This window comes from Electrophorus electricus, chromosome 25, assembly GCF_041902795.1.
Source record: "Electrophorus electricus isolate QZ-2024a chromosome 25, ASM4190279v1, whole genome shotgun sequence".
NCBI classification, from domain to species: Eukaryota; Metazoa; Chordata; class Actinopteri; order Gymnotiformes; family Gymnotidae; genus Electrophorus; species Electrophorus electricus.
The window spans coordinates 13,885,001-13,902,500 of NC_137521.1; the positions used below are offsets into that span (position 1 = coordinate 13,885,001).

The window sequence follows — 17,500 nt, forward strand, 5'->3', positions numbered from 1 at the left end:
CGGTTAGGGGAGTTTACTATAAGGCCTGGTTAGGTGAGTTTACGATAAGGCCCGGTTAGGGGGGTTTACGATAAGGCCCGGTTAGGGGGGGTTACTATAAGGCCTGGTTAGGTGAGTTTACTATAAGGCCCGGTTAGGGGAGTTTACGATATGACCTCGTTAGGGGAGATTACTACTATCTCAACTTTTATACACAATGGAAATTCAAAGTGCTTCACGTAACAATAGAAAAGCTCATTACAACCCAAAACCCATCACCACAGGAAGGTTTTTTCCAAGAAATATAGTAAACATGATTTATTTAAATTGAAACAGAAATATTCAAAACAAGAATTTAAAGAAATAAAATAGATTAATAGAAATTAAACTCATTTGAAAGAAATAAAATGAAATATTGAGAGAAATTAAAATAAGATTAAAATGCACAATATAAGGAATATATAAAGTATTGTATTAAGAATTGAAGAAAATAAAATAACAAAATAATAATAAAAATAAAGAAATAAAACTGGAAGTTATGTAAGAATATCCTTCATTTAGAAACAGCATAGTAGCTAAATGCTGCCTCTCCATGCTTAGATTTCACTTTAGGCAGGACTAATGACCTAAGACCTAAGAGTTCTGCCCTGTTCATAACTCTGCAGCATATCCGATAAACAGGCTGGTCCTACACCATTAAGAGATTTATAGACCAGAGATTTCCCAATCGCCACACGCTGGCTGGTCACAATAACCTGACATGTACATTAGCTGGGGGGGGGGGGGGGGGGTTTAAAGGGTTTAAAAGAACGGCACATTGCATAGTTACCTGTCCCTGACAAACGACGGGAAGTGTTTGCGTGGAAACCAGAGGGAATAGCCGATGGCCAACACCCACAGGATAGACAGCTCATCCAACATCTGGCCCACGAAGCTCAGAGTCATGTGAAAGTATACGGAGAAGAGCCCTGTTGCACAGGGTGGGAGGAACAGAGAGAGATGGGGGGGGGGGGGAGAGAGAGAGAGAGAGAGAGAGAGAGAGAGAGAGAGAGAGAGAGAGAGAGAGAGAGAGTGGTTGTGTGGACAGAGAGAGAGAGAGAGAGAGAGAGAGAGATAGAGAGAGAGAGCAGTTGTGTGGACAGAGAGGGTCAGAAGATGAGAAAACAGAGCGATGATCAATAAGTACACAAAGCAGGACACTGGCATCCCGCTGAGCTGTGATTTCCTGTTTCGGTGTCGCTGCCTGTGATCAGAGTTCTGATATAATCCGTTCAAGCCTTCGTATGCTTGTCTGTTCCTCTGATGCTGAAATGACCCCTTTTTCACTTTTTCATAATTGCAAAAAAAATTATAAACTCTAAAATTCTTTTACCACTTACCCACAAAGATCATCATTAGCCAGACCAGGTGGATCGCCAGGTTTCGCTCCCTGGCATAAGGGTGCATCAGGTAGAGCATTATGGGAGCGACCACGAAAAAGACGAAGTTACTCATCTGCAAGAAAGAAAAACCTGCGTCACCGATGACGTGCGAGACGTAATGCACAAGAAGTATCCCGTTCAGGGTCACTAGTCTACACGCGCTCTCGGGGGGTACTTAAGGGTCTGCGGAAGCAAAGACTTCGCTCGTGCAGGAGTGTGTGAGGGGGGGCGCAGTTCACGAGATGTCAGCGACGCTTGGACAACATGCATGCTCGCGCACATCCGCGCGATATCGTTACCGTGTTGAAGTATTCGACAACATTATCCGAATGCTTGTAGTTATCTTCACACCAGTCCACTGCAGAGCTCTCGTAAGAAAAGACGCCTGGCATTTTCTCAAACGACAGCATGCCTGTGAGAGTGAGAGAGACGGGGAGAGAGAGAGAGAGAGAGAGAGAGAGAGAGAGAGAGAGAGAGAGAGAGAGAGAGAGAGAGAGAGAGAGAGAGAGAGAGAGAGAGAGAGAGAGAGAATCTCGTTCTAAACGATCAATTTTGTCCCATTACCAAAAACATACTTTTTCTTGCCACCTGTGTGCTCTCTATAAAAGATAAACTGAAATTCTCTACCCATGAGGAATTAATAACTGTATATTAAGACATGGTTTATACAGATATATTAAGACTTAATCGTTGAAATTACGATGCATTTTAACTGTACACTAACTTTAGTTGTAGCCAACCTGACAAGAAAGTTTAACGATTAGAGAATAATTTGTAGAAAATAGAGAATCTACCAGAATCACATAACGGTGTAAGAACGCAGTAGAAGCATAATACTGCTGAAGTACACAAATAGCCTAATCTGTACAAATTAATCAGTTTTCTATTTGAGCTCCCCAAAAACATATCCTTACTCTCATCAAATGGCGTTAAAGCAGCCCAGAAAAAGATTTCGTGATTTAACCGATTAAAAAAAACATCACGACCTCAGCAGCATTGCCTGAAGAAAGTAAACCCAGCAAGATCGCCTTATGAAATAAAAAACTCATAATGGAATAATGTATTTTACAAATTACATTCAGCGCCTTCAAGTCGTCACTCACCTTTCAGAACCGTTTCCCTGGCGTGCGCTTCGTTTAGCCTGCTTTAAGTAGGGGATGAAAAATGCCCTCGGTCCTGTTCTACGGGTCCGGGCCCGAGCCTGTCTGACGGGGTAACGCTCCAGCCCACGTAAACCGTCCGAACGGTCGCATTCTCTGCACTGTTGTGCAGCATTCCAACCCCGCAAGCCCTCTCTTGGACTACGTCGTCCACCTGTCATTCATATAACTCACCTGTACATTCAAGTAGGTGTGAATGCAGCAACCAGTCACATTTCTGCAATTAATGACGCGCTGATTCTCCTGCCAATCAATTTAGTCAGACAAATATACTTAAACGTTTTCTTTTCCTGCTAGTCACATTCCAAACTACAAAAGATGAGGACTCGCGTGAAGCTCGCGCAGTGCCTTCCTTGTCCAAGGTCCTTCCACGCTAGTCCTCGAGTCACCTGCATCCTTCCAACGCTAACCTCTAACCCCAACCCTAACCTCTAACCCCAACCCTAACCCTAACCCCAACCCCAACCCTAATCCTAACTTTAACCCTAACCCTAACCTTAACCCTAACCCCTAACCCTAACCCTAACCCCAACCCTAACCTCTAACCCCTACCCCAACCCCAACCCTAATCCTAACCCTAACCCTAACCCTAACCCTAACCCCAACCCTAACCTCTAACCCCTACCCCAACTCCAACCCTAATCCTAACTTTAACCCTAACCCTAACCTTAACCCTAACCCTAACCCTAACTCCAACCCCAACCCCAACCCTAATCCTAACTTTAACCCTAACCCTAACCTTAACCCTAACCCCAACCCTAACCTCTAACCCCTACCCCAACCCCAACCCCAACCTTAATCCTAACTTTAACCCTAACCCTAACCTTAACCCTAACCCCTAACCCTAACCCTAACCCTAACCCCAACCCTAACCTCTAACCCCTACCCCAAACCCAACCCTAATCCTAACTTTAACCCTAACCCTAACCTTAACCCTAACCCCTAACCCTAACCCTAACACTAACCCCAACCCAAAACCTAACCAAACTCTAACCCTAACCCCTAACCCTAACACTTTCGCTTTTAAATTGATTCACATGACACTTTGGCCGAATTGCGCGCTTGTTAAATCAGAATCCACTATACAACACTGGACATTCGCAACTCGCGAAAGTGGTGCAAACACCAGGAAAATGTTTGCACGTATGCATTGTGGAACACTATAATTCGATGCAAATCAGTAGGCATCGCACGCGGAGGGTTGCTAGGTGTTTGCATTGCGGAGACACGTGCACCTGTGGAGTTTTGGCCCGAGCACACGTCTACCGAGTAGCCTAAGCGCGGCTGCGCGTTCCTATTATTAACTTTGGAAACGTGTACGCGTTACGCGTTAGGAACGTGAAACTTCTGGAATCTTGAATTCGTAAGATAATTTTTAAAATTTAAACCACAATATTTTTCTAGATACTAGTCTTTCTTTCTTATATTTCCTTAAATCGTTTAACAAATGGTTTTAATATGCTTGGCAGGATAACTTAAATAGAGTTCCAGTTTACAGGTTAATATTTGTTCTCACACACCCAGACTGATTTGTCGCACTTAAAAGCAAATTCAGGTTTATCAAGGTAATAACCAGAAACGCGGACACTGTTCTGACTACAGCGCCACTCTGGCCCACTATGACTCACTGCGCCAAAAGTGTGGACAGCTGTCTGCATTAGTCCCCGCGTGAGGCTGACTAGGGCATCGTGTTACAATATTACATCATTCAATTTGGAATCATTTCTTCTAATTGATCTTGGAAAATAATGTCCCATTAGTTGAAAGGGTACCAAGATTACTATGGACAGGTATGCACACTGATCTGACACCTGGTCACTGCGCAGGGTTGGACGTGGATTCAGAGTTTTTGTTCACACGTGGGATTTAAGGCACTTTCACGTGGTCCTAGATCACATCCACCTCTCTGACGGGTCATCTTCGGCGCGTGCACACCTTTCTGGACAGGAGTGACAACAGCCCCGCTTTTTGCCTTTTTCCAACCGCCAGGAAACATTCACAGGAAATAACCTTTTGCTTTGAACACTTGCAATGTTGTTTTATTCATTTTGAACATTTTACTTGAAGCCACTCACGGTATTTCCCCCCGTGCATGCACACGTTTGGGTCATGCGCGGGACCTTAACTTTTTTTGTTGTTGTTTGTTTGTTTGAAAAGCGCGCGCTCCTGTCCATTCAGGGCAGAGTTTCATCCACACGTGATAGCTGAACAAAAATTACGAGCAACAAACTTACTGAAAGGACCAAAGCATGAATGCTTGAAACGCGTTCACGCGGCAGAAAAAACTCCAAGTTAATGTGGGTCGGTGTGGATTTTGTATAATATCAGAAATTCGCAGTGAGCCTTAAAAAAGTAAATCCTTAAGAACTTTAATATTAGAACAATTTGCATCGATTTAATTGGTTTTTAAGATTACAATCAAAGCATTAATACACAAAGAAAGTACAAAATATGGGAAAAAAAATTAAATGCTCTATATTTAAGAACTGATTGCTTTAAAAAAATATATAACTTAAACACCGAAGTGGAATACAATATTATCCGTTCACTAATGATTGTACTGTGGTTGGTGATTTATTGTGCAAAAATCAGTCACTGGGCTTTGTATTGACGACACCGCCCTCGTGTGGTTATTCAACGGTAGTGAAGCACATACTATTTTCACAGTCTGCACGCTCAGGTTTGAGACCACGTGTCACTCTTCTCCAGCCATAGTTGGCTTTAATACTTATGGGAAAAACCATCAAAACATCGAAGAGCATAATTTTATATTCTTACATCTCAATCCCTTGATTTATTCAAATCTGTAGAGAAAAAGCCCACTGTGGGCTGATTGTTATGTTTAAAAGTTTTCATTTAAAGTAGTTGACCACCATTTAAATCACTTCATAGTCATAGAAATGGAACCTACATATACCTCAATTTCTGTTTCTTTCTTTGCTTTTTAATAATTTTGTCTCCATCTCTGACAAATATCTTTGCCATATTATCGTCAGTTACAAGGTTCTAAGGCACGACGACGTAAGCGAGGTGAAAGGTCAGAGACCTCAGTGCTCAGTGCTGTGGAGTTCTACTGTGCAACAGAGAGATGGGTTTTCTCAGATTTTCTCTACGTAGTTCCCGGGAAACAAACCCTCCTTCCCGTGTATCCTTCCTATCCACCAGCCGGACACATCTACAGAAAACCGAAAGCAAAATAAAAATTCAGAATACTGAGCTACAGATAAAGGGAGGAAGAGAAATACAACGAAGACCAGGACCTTGTGTTTGGTGTGTCCCTATTCTGACATGAATCAACACACCAGCCAATTAGCAGGACTTAACGAGCTTAGTCAGGTGTGAAACAGCATTAGGGAACTAATTGTTTCTTATGTTCCACATTCTTTGATTTTTCTGTAATTTTGGGAGGTATTTTCTGCATGGCTAACTTATGACAAATTTAGCTGCATAACAGCCAAACTCTGCCGTGGCTAATCCAGGCCTCACCTTCTTTAATGAGGTCTATGACGTCATTGACATCAAAAGTGAGTTCGTCCACGTCCTGTCCAGCATACTGGTACAGCGCCCGGCAGCGGGGGCCCAGGGGGCGGGGCTGGGTCTTGGGTCGGCTGGTGGGGGCGGGCGGAGGTCGTTGGCTGATGCTCCTCTTGCGTTGCATGCTGGGAGGGAAGCACACAGAGCACATGTGCAGCGATGCTAGCGCACCTTTCACACTAGCGCATGGTGCTGTGAACCAACGTCGTAGTGTCTACTGCAGACTTAATTACAGCGCAAACGTCTGCCTTTCACTTTGATTTTTATATGGTCATTTCATACTGGAGGTGCAAGTGATCACTTTTTTAGACACACTTTAGTTGTCATTTTTTTAGACACACTCTAGTGATCACTCTTTAGATATACTGTAGTGATCATTTTTTAGACACACTCTAGTGATCACTTTTTAGACACACACTACTAATCACTTTTTTAGACACACACTACTGATCACTTTTTAGACACACCATATCTCTACCTAGATATGGTCATTTTGGAATCCACCACTAGTAGCACCACTACTGATCTGTCTGTGTTGTTTGGACTAACATACATTATACAGCCAAAGAGCAGATGCATTTAAAGTGATTTCTCACTTTATCTCACTTTATCTCATTGCAGTACAACGCCAGCAGGTTTCCAGCGGGTGGATGCATGTGCGTGCCCATGCATGACTGCACATGCACTTGCATGCATGTTGTGTGTTGTGCACGTTTCTCACCCAGACATGCCCTGATCAGGCACGTTGAGGAAGTCCAGGTTGGCCATCTGCGTCCGGGAGGGGGCGTGGCCTTGTCTGGCCTTCTGTGAGCCCAGTTTTGGCAGGGCGGAGCTGGGAGGCCGATTGCACTTGTTTGGGGTGGAGTAGGCCTCCTCCTGCTGGCTGGTTCCTATAGTCCTACGAGAGAACTGTGCCGCCCCATTCTGGTAACCTTTAATTAATGAATTGTCTAATTACTCAGTGCTTAATTAAGGTGACTGACTGGTTAGCTCACATGTGAGAGGATGGTGATTAGTGCAGAGTCACTGAATGCAGTGGTCATTGGGGTCATGAGGGTGTGATGTGATAGCTCACCTCTACTGGACACTTGTCTTCTTCCACCTTGAGAGTGCTGAAGGCTTTTCCTTGTTGGTTCTGAAGGATGAGAACATCCATGAATTCTCAGCAATCAAAGTGACCCAAACCACAGAGCTGTGAATAGTTTAACGGGTTTCTGTATTTGCTTAGTGGCTGCAGCTCTGTGGGTCAGTCCACCAGAGCACTGTGTAATTCACGTCCCTCCGGTCCTGCACTCACTGGACGTCTTGGGCAGGCCATCTCCAATGGTGACATTGAGACTTTTCCCTGCAGGTTTGAGCTGGGCCACGTTTCCTTGGCCCTTCTGGAACACCAGTGTGCGGGTGCCACCTCCTCCCCAGCCCTCCTTCTTCAAGCGGAACTCCAGCCTGGAGGATCATGCAGTTCAGACTGGGAATTTATTTGCAGAACTGTGTGTATGTGATGAGTATATGTGATGAGTATATGTGATGAGTATGTATGTGTGTATGTGATGAGTATATGTGATGAGTATATGTGATGAGTATGTATGTGTATGTGATGAGTATATGTGATGAGTATGTATGTGTGTACGTGATGAGTATATGTGATGAGTATATGTGATGAGTATATGTGATGAGTATATGTGTGTATGTGATGAGTATATGTGATGAGTATATGTGATGAGTATGTATGTGTGTATGTGATGAATATATGTGATGAGTATATGTGATGAGTATGTATGTGTGTATGTGATGGGTATATGTGATGAGTATATGTGATGAGTGTATGTGTGTATGTGATGAGTATATGTGATGAGTATATGTATGTGTGTATGTGATGAGTATATGTGATGAGTATATGTGGTGAGTATGTATGTGTGTATGTGATGAGTATATGTGATGAGTATATGTGATAAGTATATGTATGTGTGTATGTGATGAGTATATGTGATGAGTATATGTGATGAGTGCATGTGATGAGTATGTATGTGTGTATGTATGTGATGAGTATATGTATGTGTGTATGTGATGAGTATATGTGATGAGTATATGTGATGAGTATGTATGTGTGTATGTGATGAGTATGTATGTGTGTATGTATGTGATGAGTATGTATGTGTGTATGTGATGAGTATATGTGATGAGTATATGTGATGAGTATGTATGTGTCTATGTGATGAGTATATGTGATGAGTATGTATGTGTGTATGTGATGTGTATATGTGATGAGTATGTGATGAGTATGTGATGAGTATGTATGTGTATACACATCACTGATACACTGGTAATGACATGAGCAAGATGGGCTAAAGAAACAGTCTGTGTGTGTGTGAGTGTGTGTGTGTGTGTGTGTGTATGTGTGTGGTGTGTGTGTGTTTGTGGTGTGTGTGTGTGTGTGTGTGTGTGTGTGTGTGTCTATGTGTGTGTATGTGTGTGTGTGTGTGTGTGTGTGTGTGTGTGTGTGTGTGTGTGTGTGTATGTGTGTGGTGTGTGTGTGTTTGTGGTGTGTGTGTGTGTGTGTGTGTGTCTATGTGTGTGTATGTGTGTGTGTGTGTGTGTGTGTGTGTGTATGTGTGGTGTGTGTGTGTTTGTGTGAGTGTGTGTATGTGTGTGTGTGTATACGTGTGTGTGTATACCTATCACTGAACGCTAACTGCATCTTGCTCTTGGTCTGTTCCTCATAGCGTTTACACAGCAGGCTGAGGAACTCGGTCTTGAAGGTGGACTCCAGCAGACTGTCGTACTGGGCCTCGTGCAGGATGAAGAAGTCGTCTTGCCTCGTGCTGTGAACCGAGAAATAGTTCAAGAGCAATGAAAGTATCCTTATTGTGTAAATAAAGCAAATCCATTAGTCTCACTAAATAATTAGTGGTTTTCTGCATTAATTTATCTCCATACACAGTCACTCATTATCTCGCTGTCATTAGGACTCTTGTGGCTGTAAACAGGGCTGTAAACACTGTTAAAACCACTGATGCAACAGTCAGTGTGCAGCGCTACGAACGTTTTAACCGAGTTCCTGTTTCGTTCGTAACTGCAAACATTCTCATGCTCTTGTGGCAAACCCGAGTCCACTGAACCACCATGGTCCTGGCAACGGACTGGTGTTGTGTAAAGATGAGTCACTGCGGTGGATTTTGAAACAGGAAGAGCCTAACCTTAGTGAAACAGAGCGGACATTGGCGATGTCCAGCCTCCTTTTCAGCACTTCCTTGATCTGACCCTTCTCTGGGCCTTTCTTCACCTTTTCTCGACCAATCAGGTAGATGCCTTTAGGAGTCAGAATGAGGTCCCGCTTAATAGACTACAGGAAGACAGAGACACGTCAGCATATAAACTACAGATCACAGTTACTCAACATCCTCATTGATCTTCATTATTAGTTTATTAGCTGAAACCTTAAAGGGTCATAACTTGCTTTAATTAGGGATCAAAAGCAAATACATCAACTTTAGTAGCAAATGTGAACGCCAGGGTTAGTTATATTAGCACTGTAAGGGGCTCTTAGGTTTTTTGGTTAAGGGATGACTGTGTAGGCAGTGCTGTCTGGTGTCCAACTGCTAGCTGGTGCCTGTAGCTGTTGTCTGGGGCTCAGCTGACCGTACCTTAAACCTGCGGTCGTACTTGGTAACAGAGTCGGCGAAGTCGATGCGTTCTCTCTTAGCCAGGAACTGCCGTAGTTCAGGCTTGTCTTCCATGCCCAGGTAGTCGCCCACAAAATTCCTGTTGATGCTATTTTTACGCCTCTCCTTGGAGTTGTAGAGAATATCTGAGGCTGCAGTCAGAGGACAGTGACAGCTCAGTGGCTAAAGTACTGGACTGGTACTCAAAAGGCTCCCTGTTCAAGCCCCTCTGTTGGGCCCCTGAGTGTGGGGGCAGAGGGAGCATTAATTACACTTAATTAGACTCCTGAGCTGAGTCAGGAGTGGTGCAGCAGAATAAACACCCAGCGTCGGAGATTACAAGTTGCACAGATGTCATATACAAATGAGATTCCTCCTGGCCCTTTAATTGGCTGGCAGCTACGTTAGCATATTTGGTGGTGCTTTCTCCAGTGCAGTGTGGAGCTCTCATACCTTCTTCTCTCATCTGCTCATACTTCCTCCTGGCTATGTACTTCCTCCAGGCTTTCTGGATGGTTCTGGCAAATGTGTCAAACTTCCTCTCTCTCATCTCCTCCAGGAGGAAGAGCTAAGGATGGAGAGCAAAGAGAATGCATCAGCCTCGACCCTCAGCCTGGTGGTGTTTATGCTGGGTTCCACTTCCCAGTCTCCTGGGCTGATGTGTAGCAGTGCATGGCTGTTGACTACCTGCCTACGGTGTGTCTGGAGCTTGTCTGGAAAGTACAGTGTGGACTGAATGTGAATCTCAGAAGACTAAACTGAAAACCTCTGTTACTGGTGAACTATATTAGCATCCCATTTCACTTGAAGAATGAATACGCATTTGAAGGAATCTTCACAATAGTTTTCATTTATATAACTTGTATGTTCCAAAGTTTCAAAGCCTTTCAAAATAATCACAAACACATAGTTCAAATTCATATCTTGTTCAGTCATAATGTGATTATTTAAAGAAAGAAATTGAAAACCTAACAAATAATACTAATGAAAGCTTGAAGAGGAAGTAGGTAAATTCAGTATGCAAGTTAGTCATATTAACAGAGTAAACTCTTGTTAGCCAAATAATCGTTTTTGGTAAAATACAAATAAATAACATTCGTCCCTACCGACTCCGGGTTCTTGACAAAGATCTTGGTACGGCCCATCTGGTACTGGTCTGGGTCCATGTTCACGGAGCGCAGGAGATGCAGCACCCCCTGCTGTTCACCTCCACGCCAACACGGGAAAGTCTCCAGAGTCAGGATGGCATACCTGAGACAATGCACTGTACCTAAATACACCTGAGACAATACACTGACCCTTATCGCACCTTAGACAATACACTGACCCTTATCACACCTGAAACAATACACTGACCATAAATACACCAGAGACAATACACTGACCCTTAACACACCTAAGACAATACACTGACCCCAAAATACATCTGAGACAATACACTGACCATAAACACACCTGAGACAATACACTGACCCCAAAATACATCTGAGACAATACACTGACCATAAACACACCTAAGACAATACACTAACCCCAAAATACATCTGAGACAATACACTGACCATAAACACACCTGAGACAATACACTGACCATAAACACACCTGAGACAATACACTGACCCCAAAATACATGTGAGACAATACACTGACCATAAACACACCTGAGACAATACACTGACCATAAACACACCTAAGACAATACACTGACCCCAAAATACATCTGAGACAATACACTGACTATAAACACACCTGAGACAATACACTGACCATAAACACACCTGAGACAATACACTGACCCCAAAATACATCTGAGACAATACACTGACCATAAACACACCTAAGACAATACACTAACCCCAAAATACATCTGAGACAATACACTGACCATAAACACACCTGAGACAATACACTGACCATAAACACACCTGAGACAATACACTGACCATAAACACACCTGAGACAATACACTAACCCCAAAATACATCTGAGACAATACACTGACCATAAACACACCTGAGACAATACACTGACCATAAATACATCTGAGACAATACACTGACCATAAACACACCTAAGACAATACACTGACCCCAAAATACATCTGAGACAATACACTGACTATAAACACACCTGAGACAATACACTGACCATAAACACACCTGAGACAATACACTGACCCCAAAATACATCTGAGACAATACACTGACCATAAACACACCTAAGACAATACACTAACCCCAAAATACATCTGAGACAATACACTGACCATAAACACACCTGAGACAATACACTGACCATAAACACACCTGAGACAATACACTGACCCCAAAATACATCTGAGACAATACACTGACCATAAACACACCTGAGACAATACACTGACCCCAAAATACATCTGAGACAATACACTGACCATAAACACACCTGAGACAATACACTGACCATAAACACACCTGAGACAATACACTGACCCCAAAATACATCTGAGACAATACACTGACCATAAACACACCTGAGACAATACACTGACCCCAAAATACATCTGAGACAATACACTGACCATAAACACACCTGAGACAATACACTGACCATAAACACACCTGAGACAATACACTGACCCCAAAATACATCTGAGACAATACACTGACCATAAACACACCTGAGACAATACACTGACCCCAAAATACATCTGAGACAATACACTGACCATAAACACACCTGAGACAATACACTGACCATAAACACACCTGAGACAATACACTGACCCCAAAATACATCTGAGACAATACACTGACCATAAACACACCTGAGACAATACACTGACCCCAAAATACATCTGAGACAATACACTGACCATAAACACACCTGAGACAATACACTGACCATAAACACACCTGAGACAATACACTGACCATAAACACACCTGAGACAATACACTAACCCCAAAATACATCTGAGACAATACACTGACCATAAACACACCTGAGACAATACACTGACCATAAATACATCTGAGACAATACACTGACCATAAACACACCTAAGACAATACACTGACCCCAAAATACATCTGAGACAATACACTGACTATAAACACACCTGAGACAATACACTGACCATAAACACACCTGAGACAATACACTGACCCCAAAATACATCTGAGACAATACACTGACCATAAACACACCTAAGACAATACACTAACCCCAAAATACATCTGAGACAATACACTGACCATAAACACACCTGAGACAATACACTGACCATAAACACACCTGAGACAATACACTGACCATAAACACACCTGAGACAATACACTGACCCCAAAATACATCTGAGACAATACACTGACCATAAACACACCTGAGACAATACACTGACCCCAAAATACATCTGAGACAATACACTGACCATAAACACACCTGAGACAATACACTGACCATAAACACACCTGAGACAATACACTGACCCCAAAATACATCTGAGACAATACACTGACCATAAACACACCTGAGACAATACACTGACCCCAAAATACATCTGAGACAATACACTGACCATAAACACACCTGAGACAATACACTGACCATAAACACACCTGAGACAATACACTGACCATAAACACACCTGAGACAATACACTGACCCCAAAATACATCTGAGACATCCCCTCCCCTTCTCTCCTCTCCCCTCCCCACCCCCTTGGCATCACACTTTCAAATCTCCTCCAGTTCTCCCTCCCACCCAGGAGTGAGGTCACCCAGGAGTGAGGTCACCTCCGGTGCCTGCCTTTGGCTCTTGCTCACTCTCACTTCACTCACCTCTGCAGAAACTTCTGGAAAACTCTGCGGTATGCAAAGCCGGCACGCCGTACCCTGATGTTCTCACGCAAGCCCAGGTACTCTACCTGGTGTTTCACCCTGCACAGAGAATTCACAGTGAGCCAATCACAGAATGCGACCACCATACATGGTCCTTGGCCATATGAGCTGAAGCAGACCTGCGGCTGGCACTTACCGGCTCTCCTCCCAGTCCCGGGGCCTCTTGGTCTCGTTGGGTTTGATGCAGCGGATGTAGTGAGGTGTGCACTTCATCAGCGTGTCCACCAGTTCGTTAGCTTGTCTCTGTGGAGCATAGCCAACCAGTCAGTGATTCTGGAGAACAACTTACAGTAAGGTAAACAGGACATAGATGCCAATCAGGGACTGCCAGTCAGGCCCAAGACTATCGGTGGGATTACTACACAAGCAGTGAAATGCATAAATCATCTAATATAATGTAATCTAATCTAATTCAAAATAATCTAATCTAATGTAATCTAATCTAATCTAAAATAATATAACGTAATATAATCTAATAAATAAAATCTAATCTAATCTAAAATAATCTAATGTAATCTAATATGCTCTAAATAATCTAATCTAATCAAAAATAATATAATAAAAAAATCTAATGTAATGTAATCTAATCTAAAATAATATAATATAATTTAATATAATATAATATAAAATAATCTAATTTAATTTAATACAATCTAATCTAAAAAATCTAATCTAAAGTAAAATAATCTAATATAATCCAAAATAATCTAATCTAATCTAAAATAATCTAATCTAATCTAATCTAAAAAATCTAGTCTAATATAAAATAACCTAATCTAATCTAAATAATATAATATAAAATAATCTAAAATAATATAATCTAATGGTAAAATAGGTGCAGTGAAGTGCCTAAATAATCTAATCTGTTGGTGAAATCATTACAGATGCAGTGAAGTACATAAATGACTAGACTTTCTCAGTTTGACCGTACAACACATTGGATGTGAAATAGCTGTGAACTTTGTAGTCACATATTCAGTGTTGAGGTGCAAATCCAACACACCGACCGCATCACTGAGCAATGACTTAGTGAGGGCACTGTTTCCCTAATTAGGGGTATACGCCTTAGGCCATGAGGGACAATTTCAACTAGACTATGTGGTTTTGCAACATGGAACAGTTTGTGTGTTTATGTACACTGGATCAACAGGATTACAGAATCACAGATCACAGGATCAACAGGATCGACAGGATCACAGATCACAGGATCAACAGGATTACAGAATCACAGATCACAGGATCGACAGGATTACAGAATCACAGATCACAGGATTACAGAATCACAGATCACAGGATCGACAGGATTACAGAATCACAGATCACAGGATTACAGAATCACAGATCACAGGATCGACATGATCACAGAATCACAGATCACAGGATCTACAGGATCACCCTGGCCTGCAGGGTACAGTGATTCCATAATGGAATTCCGTAATGAGACCTCACTGGCGTTTGGCAGTGCCTGGGTCACTTTTAAAATGTATTTCTACTACAACTGACAGAAAACAAGCCCTTAAATGCAATTTGGAATGTATTGCATTTGATTACACAAAGTGAGTAATGTGTTTTAAAAACTGGATTAGTTCAATGCTGTCCAAGAGTAAACTCCAAAGCATTTAATATATATTACCCACTTTGATTACATTTAAATCACATTTAAATGCATGTTTTCTGTATTTTGTAATCTGTAGTGATATCCATTTTGGAAGTAACCTTCCTAACTTTCCCACCCTGTTTCATGGTCTTACTTTGATCTTGGAGCTTGCTGTGGAGGGTCTCCCTTTCTTATCAGAGTTTAGGTTTTCAGGAAAGAGGCTCCTGATGAAGTTTCTAAGTAGAGAAAAAAAGTCACTGTCACAATTCTGACAATCGCTGATGGACTGGAAGTGGATGAAAGAGTTTCCAAGCCCAAACCAGTCGAGCCCAGTAGTGCAGTGCTTTGGCATGTGGACTGGGAGGAGAGAACTCACTGTTCACTGCTCTGCATCAGCTCAATCAGGTCAGGAAAAAGCACGTCTCTGTTCCTCTCACAGAAGCCGCTGATGTCATATGACACCTGGTCCCAGAGCAGATGTACTGGTACGTTACTTAAACATTACCGCATTAAGGCATAAAACCCCCAGACCAAACCTCAGTGTTCCAGTGAACACCAACAGGATCCATCTCATGTTACAAGTACATTTCAATTATTATTAGCAACCCAGATTTGCAGATTCCTTCTAATGCCCCACTGCTCATCCTTAATACCCCTCTACGTTCTTTAATGCCCCATAGCTAATCTCAAATACCCCTCTACGTTCTTTAATGCCCCACAGCTAATCCCCAGTACCCCAGTGTGTTCTTTAATGCCCCACAGCTAATCCCCAGTACCCCAGTGTGTTCTTTAATGCCCCACAGCTAATCCCCAGTACCCCAGTGTGTTCTTTAATGCCCGACAGCTAATCCCCAGTACCCCAGTGTGTTCTTTAATGCCCCACAGCTAATCCCCAGTACCCCAGTGTGTTCTTTAATGCCCCACAGCTAATCCCCAGTACCCCAGTGTGTTCTTTAATGCCCCACAGCTAATCCCCAGTACCCCTGGGTGTTATTTAATGCCCCACAGCTAATCCCCAGTACCCCAGTGTGTTCTTTAATCCCCCACAGCTAATCCCCAGTACCCCTGGGTGTTGGTGAGTGCCCCACTGCTCACCTTGCCTGCATAGTGGTGGATGATGAAGCCAGAGTTCCAGCTGTTGAAGTGCTCATGGGTGCCCACTGCGGCCTGTAGTTTCTGCAGCAGGGTGCTATCCGCTCCCTCGCCCTTGGCATGCATGGTGGCACACACGTCGTCGAGCACACTCATTATGCCCGGAGGGTTCTGATGACGAAGTAAGACAGTAGTCCAAAGGGAAGTGATGCAACAACTACATGAGATCATGGGCTCTATAACGTGGGAGGTACTGGTTTATTTTTATTACCGTCGACGTGATGTTTGCTTTGAAATGCCCCGGAAATGAAACTACATTATCAGCTAACTATCCTCAGTAAAAGCCACAGTATTCAATGTGCTACACTTTACACTCAGTAGAAGATGGTTTGTGTATATTGTGAACTTACCAGTTTATTTTCAATGAGATCACACACAATTTTGTTGTTGAAGTATTCAATGGGTGTCCACTTGATTCCTTCCTGTACATATTCCTCCTGTAAGAGGCAATGAGAAAACATTTTTATCCAGTGGGCTGGCGTTCGGGCTTAAATCCAGCCTAGTTTTAGACTAAGTTACTATGAAAATAGTGAATCACCATGATGTAGGTTTAGGCATAATCTAGATTTGGGGAACTGCACAAAGTGAAGGACGTTAGCCACCCACATGTTAGAGAGAGAGTAGAGTGTTAAAATGTTAACTGGTCTCTGCTGAACCCTGCACTGAACGGCCCGGGGCATACCTGCTCCGCCTTTAGCGTCAGCTCTATAAAGATCTGCTGGAGTTTCTCATTCACAAAGTTTATACAGAACTGCTCAAAACCATTCCTCTGGAGTGAGAGATAGTGAGAGAGGGAGAGAGAGAGAGCGAGAGACTGTTACACAGACAACGCAGGTCTACTGCATTGTGGTCTTTCCAGGGATCAGAACATTTCTCAGTCTTCTAGCATCTCAAAACATCACTGTGCCACAACGTACAGAAGAAAGAAAGGCAGAGAAAAACAAAACCATCATGTCACCTGAAAAATCTCGAACCCATAAATATCAAGGACTCCAATGCTCAACTCTTCCAGGGGCTTCTGCATGGCCTTGTTTATGGCCTGTTCACGTCGGAAGAAAGCAGAAAGTCAGTCAGTCTCTTGCATGCTAGTCGAGACAGAAGCATAGCGCTAACAG

The 17,500-nt window shown here is 42.8% G+C and overlaps 2 protein-coding genes across 5 annotated transcripts in view; both read right to left on the reverse strand.

Annotated features, from left to right (window-relative positions):
* acer1 (alkaline ceramidase 1) overlaps positions 1–1,934 on the reverse strand; it is a 6,688-nt gene extending 4,754 nt beyond the window's left edge. Inside the window, exons 1-3 of the mRNA XM_027032537.3 lie at positions 1,700–1,934; positions 1,359–1,473; positions 809–947 (exon numbers count right to left, since the gene is read on the reverse strand). Coding sequence (XP_026888338.2) covers positions 809–947; positions 1,359–1,473; positions 1,700–1,810 — 365 coding nt within the window. The 5' untranslated portion in view covers positions 1,811–1,934. The remainder of the gene's footprint in view (positions 1–808; positions 948–1,358; positions 1,474–1,699) is intronic.
* Positions 1,935–4,913: 2,979 nt separating this feature from the next.
* Positions 4,914–17,500, reverse strand: part of myo1f (myosin IF) — a 29,714-nt gene continuing 17,127 nt past the window's right edge. For all 4 annotated transcript variants that reach the window (XM_081707583.1, XM_081707585.1, XM_027032536.3 and 1 more), the window contains 18 exons: positions 17,344–17,424; positions 17,068–17,154; positions 16,736–16,822; positions 16,329–16,496; positions 15,610–15,695; positions 15,388–15,469; positions 13,773–13,879; positions 13,577–13,675; positions 10,863–11,007; positions 10,210–10,324; positions 9,739–9,908; positions 9,292–9,437; positions 8,770–8,916; positions 7,392–7,540; positions 7,170–7,229; positions 6,816–7,026; positions 6,047–6,219; positions 4,914–5,735 (listed from right to left, as the gene is read on the reverse strand). In XM_081707583.1, coding sequence (XP_081563709.1) covers positions 5,659–5,735; positions 6,047–6,219; positions 6,816–7,026; positions 7,170–7,229; positions 7,392–7,540; positions 8,770–8,916; positions 9,292–9,437; positions 9,739–9,908; positions 10,210–10,324; positions 10,863–11,007; positions 13,577–13,675; positions 13,773–13,879; positions 15,388–15,469; positions 15,610–15,695; positions 16,329–16,496; positions 16,736–16,822; positions 17,068–17,154; positions 17,344–17,424 — 2,190 coding nt within the window. In that variant the 3' untranslated portion in view covers positions 4,914–5,658. The remainder of the gene's footprint in view (positions 5,736–6,046; positions 6,220–6,815; positions 7,027–7,169; positions 7,230–7,391; positions 7,541–8,769; positions 8,917–9,291; positions 9,438–9,738; positions 9,909–10,209; positions 10,325–10,862; positions 11,008–13,576; positions 13,676–13,772; positions 13,880–15,387; positions 15,470–15,609; positions 15,696–16,328; positions 16,497–16,735; positions 16,823–17,067; positions 17,155–17,343; positions 17,425–17,500) is intronic.